This window comes from Micropterus dolomieu, linkage group LG01, assembly GCF_021292245.1.
Source record: "Micropterus dolomieu isolate WLL.071019.BEF.003 ecotype Adirondacks linkage group LG01, ASM2129224v1, whole genome shotgun sequence".
Classification (NCBI taxonomy): Eukaryota; Metazoa; Chordata; class Actinopteri; order Centrarchiformes; family Centrarchidae; genus Micropterus; species Micropterus dolomieu.
Genome location: NC_060150.1, coordinates 25,884,714 through 25,896,838, shown reverse-complemented (window position 1 = coordinate 25,896,838; position 12,125 = coordinate 25,884,714). Strand labels below are relative to the sequence as shown.

General features: G+C 39.7%; 1 protein-coding gene across 15 annotated transcripts in view; it reads left to right on the top strand.

Moving 5' to 3' along the window:
- svila (supervillin a) overlaps positions 1 to 12,125 on the top strand; it is a 93,489-nt gene that overhangs the window by 70,173 nt on the left and 11,191 nt on the right. For 12 of the 15 annotated variants that reach the window (XM_046062529.1, XM_046062545.1, XM_046062537.1 and 9 more), the window contains 6 exons: positions 1,860 to 1,946; positions 2,438 to 2,750; positions 3,347 to 3,412; positions 3,974 to 4,475; positions 7,769 to 7,952; positions 10,835 to 10,967. In XM_046062529.1, the coding sequence (XP_045918485.1) occupies positions 1,860 to 1,946; positions 2,438 to 2,750; positions 3,347 to 3,412; positions 3,974 to 4,475; positions 7,769 to 7,952; positions 10,835 to 10,967 (1,285 nt within the window). The remainder of the gene's footprint in view (positions 1 to 1,859; positions 1,947 to 2,437; positions 2,751 to 3,346; positions 3,413 to 3,973; positions 4,476 to 7,768; positions 7,953 to 10,834; positions 10,968 to 12,125) is intronic. The other 3 variants (XM_046062489.1, XM_046062479.1, XM_046062574.1) reach the window with 3 other exon arrangements.

Here is a 12,125-nt window from a genome sequence, read left to right as displayed (position 1 = left end):
GGTCTCCTCAATGCTGAGATATACAGTCACAAATTTATTCTGCAGCAGAACAGCAACCCCAAACATACAGAGAAAGCCATTAAGAACTATCTTTAGCATAGAGAAGAATAAGAGGTCCTGGAAGTTATGGCATGGCCCCCACTGAGCCACGTGATCAAGTCTGTCTTGGATTACATGAAGTGAGAGAAATAACTGAGGCTGCCTAAATCCACAGAAGAACTGCCAACCTACCTACCCAGTTCCTTCAGAAACTATGTGCAAGTATGCCTTGAAGAATTGATGTTATTTTGAAGGCAAATATCACGCCAAATATTTTGTTTTGATTTAGATTGTTCAGTAACACTTTCTATGAAGGACATCGCTATAATGACTTGTGCATATATTTATAACACGATATAATGCGTCCATAAGACATTATAACAGTTGTTATAATCACTTACAAACATGCATTAGGCGCTATAGCAAAGTTCATAACGTATTATGACCTTTTTGATTTAATGTTTTATAACTAATAGTAATACCAGTTTATATCAATGTGCGGCAAGAATCTCCGACCATGTTCCATAACACTTTATAACCACCAACTCTGCGTCGTTATAAATACACTTTAGTCACCATTTACAATTAGTGATATGAAATGGAATAATCGCTTATAGTAATGTTTAAAGTTATATAGCATGTCTTTGTTTGCTTTAAGTAAAGTGTTAAAATATCTATCCCTGTATAATATATTCCAGGTGGACATAATACCATATGAACTAATTATAAGACCTTATAACACGTAATTGTTTGCTTTAAGTAAAGTGACACACATTTAGCGCAGGAAAACAACTTTTATTTATGTTTTTTCACTTTATGAACAATCTGTATGAATTTTGAACATTTTGCAGTTTAGCACAAAAACACAACATAATTACATCAAGGACACTCATTCTCAGGGTGGTGAGAGATCGCTCAAGAGAAGACCTGTTGCCGACCAACATCATGTAAGAAGAGGCTCAGATGTTGTCACAGATGAATGGCGAGCCTGTGGACAGGCCCTAACAGATGCAGTGGACGATTAAAGACAACCACTTCACTGCGCTAAATGTGTGTCACTTTACTTAAAGCAAACAATTACGTGTTATAAGGTCTTATAATTAGTTCATATGGTATTATGTCCACCTGGAATATATTATACAGGGATAGATATTTTAACAATTTACTTAAAGCAAACAAAGACATGCTATATAACTTTAAACATTACTATAAGCTATTATTCCATTTTATATCACTAATTGTAAATGGTGACTAAAGTGGATTCATAACGAGGCGGAGGCGGTGGTTATAATGTGTTATGGAACATGGTCGGAGATTCTTGCCGCACATTGATATAAACTGGTATTACTATTAGTTATAAAACATTAAATCAAAAGGTCATAATACGTTATGAACTTTGCTATAGCGCCTAATGCATGTTTGTAAGTGATTATAACAACTGTTATAATGTCTTATGGACGCATTATATCGTGTTATAAATATATGCACAAGTCATTATAGCGATGTCCTTCATTGAAAGTGTTAACGATTGTTCTTCTGTTCATTCACTATCATCAATCAACATGTCTAATTTTGAAAGCATTCTTACTCATCAGCATTTTTTCCTTACCTGCCTAAACATTTTGCACAGTACTGTATTTCTGAACCTCAACATGCTGTATTCCTCTCCCTTAGCTTGAATAAACCTTTTTCTTAATCACCTTAGAAATAATCTGGTTCATCCCCTCTGTCATCTGTGTGTTTTCTCTGTCACCTGTGTGTGTGTGTGTGTGTGTGTGTGTGTGTGTGTGCGTCTTTGTCCCTGTCCTTGACTATTGTAGCGTCCCCACTCACGTGCCACAAACGGTGACTGTTCACACTGCTGTAGCACGCGCCCCTAGCCCTACCAGCACTGTTCTGCCATATAGGTACCTGACCCTGGATATGAATGCTCATGCTGTCGCCGACCTACAGTGTGTGACTAACATGACTGATTTTTACTGAATGCTGCTCATTCACCACAGCATATTGTTATTTTCAGAATGGATGGTGTTCTTACAATTGCGTTTTAAAACACAGGATGTGTTTTTGTAGTGTAAAGTCCTAACTGACGATGTTGGTGCCCTCCTGTGTGATTGGAGGTAATCACATGATTGAACTATTGGAGTACTAAGAAGACTAAAAGGATTTTACTTAATATCATAGTTTGCTTTGTGGTGGGCATAACTCATTGCGTATGCATCAACCCTTTTTTTTCGCTCTCTTTTTGTGGATATCATTGTCATTAGATGCACACTGCTCCACAATGCTGCCTGTCATGTAGCATGCCACTTGCTAGCTTGCATGAGCTCCTTCCATGCTTACCAGAAGTCTACCTTTCTCCTTCCTGTTTGTGTCTTGGGTGTCATCCTGCCCTTAGACTGCAGGCATCCTCACAGCAGAGCGCCGCCGCCCGGAAGCAGGCGTGGGAGGCCAGACAAGTGCAGGATACCCAGGAGGTCCAGGGCCCTAAGCCTGTGTCCGCAGTGGAGGGAAAGGACCAGAGCCAGAGTCAAATCCAGGATCAGGAGGAGCCTGACCTCTGCACCCTTAGCCTGGCAGAAAAGATGGCGTTGTTCAACAGACTGTCTCAGCCTCCAACCAGGGTTACCCGCACCAGAGGGGACTCGCGTCAGCGTAGGGCCAACACTCGCTATCAAACACAACCCATCACACTGGAAGATATGGAGCAGGTAGGTGAAGGAACAGGATCATTTGCAGTTTATACTGTTGACCGTTCTGCCTGTATTATTCTGGAAGTCTGCATTATTCTAACTCTAACCTTTTTGTTGTTATGAGAACATATTCCTGTTTCCTTAGTTTGTAAGGTTTTAGAAAATGAGATATATTGTTGTTCTGTATATTTTGGCTATAGTGTAATTTTTATGTTGTATACAAATATATAGTTTGAAAGGATTAGCATGATTTTGAGAACTACTGAAGTGACGTGCTGAAGGTACTGCCCTACCACTGTTTATTTGTACGGCTCAGATAAAATCATCATAGAATTTCAACGTATGGCATCTACTATCCTTGATTTGGATGAACCTTTAATGGGAAGAGGGACAAACCTCAGAAAGAGCACCATATAGGCAGTCCCTCTTGGACAGACATGCAATAGTATACAGAAGTAGCACTAGTGAAATTATAATATGGAAAAACAGATATAAAATATTAAGTAATAAGAACTAAAATATTAAGTTTGAAAGAGTCAATGAGTTTCAATTCCTATTCCTGCTAGTATAATACATGAACCAAGCATTGTAGCCTGTGCGTGTTTCTGCTCCAGGAGGCTTCAGACATAGACGTCAGGGATGAACTGGAGCTATGTGACAGCCCAGTAGAGCACCTACAAGTAAGGTTCATCTGAACAATCACCATGCATTTGCCTGAGACAGAGGAGGTTGACACAGTTGGCTCGCTCTTCTCAGAAATTACCGTACATTTCTGTGAACAGCACATGCTGCTATGACATCTCACTTTTGGCCCGTGTCCATGTTGGATGATTTTATTATGAATGTACAGTGCATGGCCCGGCTTCTGAGTACTCAGTTCACATCATCCTGCTGTGTCAATGAGGAGGCTGTGTATTTCAGCAAGGACTTGAAAGATGCCTGTGGGGTGGAGGAGAAGAGAACAAAAGCACATTAACTCATTCACCACCACTTGGACTGAAAACAGCAAATTTGTGGGGGCGGATTGCATTGCTGGCATGGCTTTGTGATGTGGGCTGCAACTGACGGGCGAGATAGGCTGCCCTTTTGATGCTCAGGAAGTGCAGTGAGTCAGGCAGGCGGTGATTAGTCAGCGTGATTCTCTCAGTTTTGTGTGTGTGTGCAGTTTGCCCGACCTGTTTCTCAGCCTCTGTAGGAAACTGACCCACTTTTTCTTTGTCTGTCCCCTCCCTGTTACACAGCTTCATAATGGTACAGGCTCTCGGTTCGGACACCTCCATACTTCATCATCCTCTTCTGCTCTGAGAGCAGGAAGTACCGTCTCCACTGACCATGCCGGAGATATCCACATAACCAGAGCAGCAGCCCGGGTTGAACCCCTCCCTACCAGCTCGGGCTCGTCTTTGCCCCCTCGCCACGACCTGGCCTTGATGTCCCAGGACTCTGTGGACCAACAGAGGTCCGGAATCTTTTCCCACAGAGAAGACGGAGCTGATCTGGGAGGAGGGAAGAGGAAGCTGTATTCTCCTGAGGGAGTGGTCAGGCAGGCTGCACTGCCCCAGCCCCAGACTGGAAGAGAGAGGAGTGGGGAGGAGGAGGAAGAGGAGCAGTGGCTAGCCAGAGGGGCAGGTGACAGAGCCATGCAGAGCTCAGAGAGCCACATGGTCCAGGCGAGGCAGGAGGCGTATCTGAGTGAGGAAGGACACTGCCCAGAGAGTCAGAAGAACAGTGCCATTATTGGAGGTAAGAACAGTAGCTAGGGAATTCAAAGGATCAGTTTGAGGTTCTTACTATCTGCTTACTTTTACATTATAGAACTACAACTTTGTTTTTCAAGATGGGTTTTTTTCCCCCCATTTCCTTCTCTCGCTTGTTAATTTTTTTACTGTGCAGTGTATGTGAAGTGTGAATTTAACAAATTATGTAATTTGAAAGTCATGTTCTGCGTTTCCACAGTTTATACAATATCAGGCTTAGCACGTGGATGGGCAGGGAGATGCTTTCCCAGAATAGAGCCACTTTATCTTACTGCGCCGCAAATATCACTTTGATGAAAGTTGTCCTGAATGACATGTAGCTAGTGACAAAATATTGTGGTAAAGAAGTGCCTATTGGAAAAAAAATTATATAAATATAGCTAAAAGAGTCCAGTGTTGTCCATATTGGTTTTTTGATGCATATAGATTCTGAATATTTCAAACTGTTTTAATAATCATTTTCCATAGTATTGATCCTGAAAATGTGTTTCTCTTGTCCCCGACAGCGAGCTGATACACACACCGCTGCAGTGCTCTCACAGCCCTGTCTCCTGTCACTCACAGCGCTTTCTTCTCGTCTTATTCGCTCCGTTTGAATTGCGTTTTTTCCCCCGCCCTACTGTGCTGTGATTTGCTAGTACTCGTCACTTGTGATTGGATGCTGGCAAAGAAAACAAGGAAGCCCAAATGAAAGTGACGGTACAGAGCGGTGCTAACGAAAGAGCACCTGCAGGACCGACACTCCGTCCTTTATAAAGAACCTGGAGAGGGTGGAGACATCTCCCCTTTCATCATCCACTAAAGTATTAAACAAGATGGCCCAGTAAACTGTTGTTGATAAGATAGTTGTCCTGTTGTTTGCCTAACAGACACTTATAATTCTCAAAATTAAGCTAAGCCCCTCAAAGCTATCAGACCTGAGGAATTTCAAACAGCACAGTTTTACTTGATAGGAAATACTTTTACCGAGGTCAGAAGTAATTTAACTGAAACTTAATTTACTAAGATAGCTATGTTGATTAAATAATTTAGTAATTAAGGCTCGTGCACGAAAGTGCAAGGAACCTACTGTTTTTACTCAGATTTTTTTTTCTCCCCAATGAACTCATTTTTTCATGGTCTTAGGATACTCACAAAAATTTGCACACACCTTTTGGTCTGGTGGGAAATCCAATGTTCTGCAGTGATTGGGGTTGGCCGTGGCCAGGGGGCTCAATAGCGCCCCTAAACAAACAATAGGTTTTGGACAAAGTTTCTTTGATCTTCATGAGATGTGGTTTGGATTATGGCTCTTATTACAAAGTCCACATTTCTGCTTTTTTAATAATTTTCTCAACAGGAAGTCAGCCTTTTTGCGCTTCCTGCGTGATTTTCAATTTTTTAAACAGATATTTGAGGCCTTTAGGATCTCTTGACTTAAAAATAAGCCTCTTGGAGCAAACTAGAGCTTTAACCCGATTGACTTCAAATGTGGGTAGCGCCATCTTAAGAGCCTTGCAATGTTAAATTGCAAAGCTTTTTTTGATTGATCCAACGGTGTGTCCATGGCATGGAGTTGAATTGATGTCTCGCCATGAAAAAGGAAGTCTATGTAAATGGACTAGACATGGTCCGATCTGTCCCAAAATTCACTAGTAAACCTCTTAGAGACTTACTTGTCAATATTCAGTCATAGTGATAGTGCCACTTACTGGCATCTGGAAAGGACACGTTTTAAAATTAATTTCTTATGCCTCTTTCATATTTTTACCCCACTTAGCACCTTGCGGACAAAAATGTCCATAGTGAGGCATTTATGCTCCTCATAACAGGCTGACCACATCCATCTCAAAGTTCTTGTCAAATGCTCTTGCCTTGGTGAGTAATTATTTGCAATTAAACAGGAAGCTGTTTTTTGACAGTTATACCCTAAACTCAACTGGAAGTCAAATTGAATACCTAACTGACACCTCAAATGGTATTGATATTTTTCAAGGTATTGTATCAAAGTTAGAAATTCCAGTATCATGACAACACTACATATGTCATTTTCAAACTGTGTGCTCATTAGCAAATTTTAGCAAGCTAACACATGGCTCCCGAAGGCTGTGCCATCAGTGTGTGAGTGTGAATGAATATTTTCTTTCTGATGAGCAGCTGGTACCTTGCATGCTAGCTACTGTCATCAATGTATAAACATGTAGTGTAAAACACTTGAGTGGTCAGAAGACTAGGAACCTAAAACCTGCTAAACGTTACCATGTTAACATTGTCATAATGTTATCAATTATGTTAGCATTTACAAATCTGGTTTTCCATGTAAGCTATTTTATCTACAGAAGAGTACAAAGAATAAGTGGTTACTTTAGTTTTCTTTAACAGAATAGATTTTTTAACATGTGCAAATTAGCAAATTTTTAGTATGGTAAAATGCTAGACTAAAATGGCAGTCATTATACAGTAAGCATTATACCCGCTGAACTTCTCCACGTTAGCATTGTTAATGTGAGCTTGTTATCATGATGATGATGGCATTTAACAAGGAATTTTTTGTTAAGTGGTTGTGGGTTTATTAATAAAATGCAAAGTGATGCTGGATAGAACAGTGAAGCAGGTTTTAAATATTCAAAGAGCAAAAACATAAAGACTAAATAAAGAGCAATAGACTTAATGAACATCGGTGTCAATTTCACTCAACAGTCAACAACCATTTCTCCACCACGGCCATGTGTGCGTCGTCTGTGAAAATGTGACATTCAAACTGTGGTTTCATGTTTTCCAAGCAAAGCACTTTGTCTCTACAACTTGTCAGAGAGCACAGAAATCAGTCAGATGATTGTTGTTTTTTTTGTGGAGTGGGGACAGAGTGATAGAGCAGAGCTGATGCACACACGAAAAGCAGGCAGTAGTGTTCCTACAAAATAGCGTGGGTTATTTGATTACAGCTGTGGCTGGAAGGTTTAAAGCTGTGAAAAGTGTTTACGCTGCTTCTCACAGGCAGATGAGAGCCTCTTGGTAAGCGTGAAAGATGTTTGCTCCCACTATGTTTTGTGATGCTGAGTTTGCACTGTGAGATTAATGACAAAACCTATAGTCTTGACATTTTTGGAAGATTGTGTTATTTAAAGTGTTGAATCCTAAACAGGATCTTCTTTTAAGTCTTTTCTAAGCAGAAAAATTATGCCATTTTTTAAAATCTAATCCCCCATTGGAAACCGTTGTAACATTTATGTTGTTTGTGTAGTCATGTTATTGATTTTACGCTTTCCTTTGCGTGTGCTTGTCTGCTTCTGCTCACAGAACTGCTAGAGCCCACTGTGGTTGCATCCAGAGCAGCATCTGGTTCGCCCAGGAGTGTGTGTCAGCCTCCAGTGGCAGATACACACATAAATGGCAGTGGACCCCCAGCTGGCCTGGTTCAACCTGAGCATGAAGATGAACTGAACGACATGATGACGGCCAGACACATGTCCATCAAACAGAGGTGAGCCATGTGGTGTGGTCAGCTGTTATTGATGCTAAGCTTAGAGTAGTTAGAGTTGTTGTTTTGTGCTTTTTGTGCATGCAGAAATATATTTTTTTGAATGTTTTCTTAGTTCGAACAGTTTAAAACCATTTGCAAGTAGGCTTCTGTTTGAACTATTACCTCAATCTAAAAGACATTCAGGTTAGCTTGGTCTAAAATATACTTCTTCTGATCATTTGGCCAGTTAACAAAGCCAACAAAGCTCTGGCTGAAGGAAGAGAAGTTTCTCTTTCATTCTTTGCTTGAAATGTGGGTTAAATGGAGACAGAAAAGGAAATCATGAGGACAAGACAGAGCAAGGTAGTGGTTTCTTAGAGTTTTTATTTTTAGCCTCTGCAGCTGCCCTGCTGTCCTCCCCAGGCCAGGCCTGGCCAGGATATAGAATGGAATATTAAAGGTATAGTTGTATGAGCTACTTATCCATAGTCCCTGTATAACCTACAGTTTCCCATCGGAAAGTGCTGTCTGACAGCAAGTTAAAGCGATGAAAATAAATAGCGTACACTTCAACTGATTTTTTTAGGTGGTTGAAATACATTTTGTTGCTGCCCCTATCCACAGCAAGTTCTGTTTTTCTGACCTTGTTTCTTATACACAAGGGAGTAGGAATTTATCATCACGTTACGGATTTTACTCAATATTACTGCAGCTCATTAAATACAACTGATACACAGCATGATCATAAAGCCTGTAAAGCAGTCAGTTTTTTGAGATTTTGGTTTTTGGCATATTATTCTTTAAGCAAATGTTTTCATGTTTATCATTTTTATGATATAAAATCATTGCAGTGCACTTAAAATGTACAGTTAATCACGTATCTTTGACTTTGACCTTTAACTGAAGCTCAGTATTGGATTCCCAGACTAATTCAATGATTACATAAGTCTAGTTATGTCACATTGTGTTAACAAGCACACCCTGCTGGTTTGACTGCTAAACACACCAGGCAGCAATCACACTCTAAATTGATTAATGATATAATGGAAGTACATGTAAACTGGGTGTGTGTTGCCTGTTCCAGTCTGCTTGTGTACTCTGTCACATCATACTCACTCTTTTCACTATGTCAAGGCGTCCTTGAGTCTCTCCCATTTTCAAAGGAATTTACTGGAGGCAGGATCTGTATCCCAGATACAGCTTGCGACATCCATTCAGTATTACTTTCATTCTGTTTTCTGGATGTTGTTGTGGAGCCGCTGGGGCAGAACAGGACTTCCCCTCACTTGGTCACACTGGGGGTGGTTGTGAGAGGAGCAGATGGCATTGCCAACACCCTGCATTGTCACACTATAATTCATTTTTTGATCTTATAATCATCCATGTGCTTTATACGTAATCCCAGCTTTCCACAACTCCTCATTTAAAAGACTGTATGTCCAAACAGTGATTTTAAGTTAGTGTTTGTAACATTTGGCTTACCTTTACTTTAGCTAAAATAAATCCTAGCACCTTTTTTTTTTTTTTTTGTTGCTTTAACTCCGTGTTTAAGCCAAAGCCTGTCAAATACTCTTCCAGCTCTCTTAGATCTCAAAGTGATATTTATATCTAATTGTCCATTAGCTGTCACCAGTCTGTTTATCTGTGATCCAGAACTTAACCGTATTTCTAACTGTGGCTACTAAGTGGGATGCTCTCTGCTTCTGCTTAGTATCTGCTGTCTTAACTGCAAACAGTATTGTAGATGAGACTAAAGTGCTTGTGGCAACGTCCCTGTTTTTTGTTGCTGTCAATGCTGTGACAGGTTGAGTTAAAAGCTTAGGGGAAGTGCTTACTTTGCAGTAACCTTGTGCAAAGGGCTGTCTGTTATATTGGCTCTATAATACTTACTGCATGTGTGCATTTTTTTCTAAAATGTGTCACTCATTTCTTATTGGCTAAATATTTGTAAAAGTTGAAATTTAATACAAGCTAGTGATCTTAAAGAAATAGTTTGACATTTTGGAATTACCAGCTTTTATTCTGTTAGATTCTGGAGTCTCTGCTGGTTTCATGGCTGTGTCCAAAATCACCCACTACTACTCACTATATATTGAGGTCGCCATTTTATAGTGCTGTCCAAATGTATAGTGATAATTATTATACTGCTATATAGCCCACTCAGTGTATCTCAGAATGCATTTTGAAAAGTAGTGTACAACCGATGGTCACTAAGCAAGCTATACATACCATCATGTATTGTGCTGATATAAAAAAAACAGTCCACCAACTGTCTGACAGCAATGACCTAATGAAATTACTGTGACCAGAGAGAAAGAGCATTTGGACTCAAATATCAACAAACTCTCTGCAAAATTGCATAGTATCCCTTTAACTAAAATCACAGCATGATTTTTACATCTTTTGTTTTTAATGGGGATTTAACAAACAAGAAAAAATATGTTGATTAGTTAGTTTTAGATGTGCTGGCCGGGCAATTTCTGAGCTTTGGATAGCTTAAAGATAATTTTTTATGTGCCTCCTTTTTTGTCAAATTACATTAAGTTACATTAGCATCACAGTGTTGTAATTAGAAAAAAAATGTAATTGTCCAAGAATTTTTTTTATTTTTATTCCTACTAATTAAATTAGAAATTACATAATTGATAGTACCACAAACACTTTTCTGACCTCATCACTAACACAGTCACTTAACATTTCTAGTACTATGACTAGTATTATGATTTATCAAATTTAAGTTTATTGGTTTTGAGTCATGCGAATTAGGTTTTGAGTCAGGTCCAACAATGTCCCTGTAAATCCCAGCATCTCACAATATCTTGCTAAAGCATCTTGTGTTTTCACCCCTCATATGAACTTTATTGTAACTTTTTTCCTTCTTCTGCTTACTCTTCCTCCTTCAGAGTGGCCTTGTTGAAGATGAGTGGTGAGCAGGACTGGAGGAACAGGATCAATAAGAAGCAGGATGTGGTGAAGGTTGCTGTGGATGAACAGCATGCTCAGCTCTGGGAGGCGGAGCAGAGCTTCAAGACGAAGGTAACCACCTGATGTGCACACTCAATGCTGACTGAACACATCAACAGACAAGCTTGAGATAGGCAGCCGTCTGCCTGTCGCTGTTATGTTTATCATGTCTGGTACATCGTGTTTTTCATGCGCTTATGACTGTATGCTCCATTAATGTCATCTTTAAAGGATGGCAGAGTGTCCTGTTTGAACTACTTCCTACTTATTAGGAGCATTCAAATTGTGGTTCAAATTCCAATCAAGGCACCTTCAAAGCAAGTTCAAACACACAAACACCTCCAGGGAACTGCTTTTAACTCTCACTGCACCGGTTTATGCCCATGAGACTTGAATGCAGCACTAATACAGTGGCAGTGACATGCTACAAGACTTGAGTAATTTGATTTGATCCACAGTGTCACGATATGCCAGCAAGTATTTCTTCCTGCATCAGCCTCTGAAGTTAGGCTGTTTTGGAGATGTATTTGATCTTTTTTTCCTGACATAACCCTAGAGTCAGGAATGTGAGAAGGATGACAGCCAGCCATTAAATAATCAGTTTTGCAGTAGAATCTGCAAAGGCATATGGTAACAGTTTTGGATATCCCTAAACAGAGAGGTTGTTTATTGTCCCATGTTAATGTCTTTTGATCTCTTTGTCTCTTTCCTCTGTTCTGTCTCATAAACAACAGTTGTGTGTTTTTGTGCTTGGACTGTATCAAGACTTATTCTGCATTTATTTCTGTTATGGCAGTAGCATGGATAATGTTGAATTTGAAGTCACAAGATATTTGTGCAAGATGTTTTCATCCCAATTATATGAAAGTGTGTAGCTGCCAATATTACAATGAAATAATGAAATTAAATTGAAAAGTAGGTTTTCATTCGTGCCTGCATGTTTCATGACAATACAAACTGTATTATAATTGAACTTTTAAATAAAGAATTATGTTTGAAAATATATATATAATAAAATTACGTCCTAAAATTAAAGGTTCTGTACAATAATATATCCGCAAACAACTATTTGCTATGTAAAGATATGGTGGAGTAATGGCGTCCCGAGCAGAGAATCACAGTCACAGAGTTTCTCAGTGTCTTTGTTTGGGTAGCCTGTCTGGCCGCACGTGCATGTTAGGGGATGTGAGTCCCTCGCTGTGGACCTGTTGGCTTTGAGGAGAGCGCTAC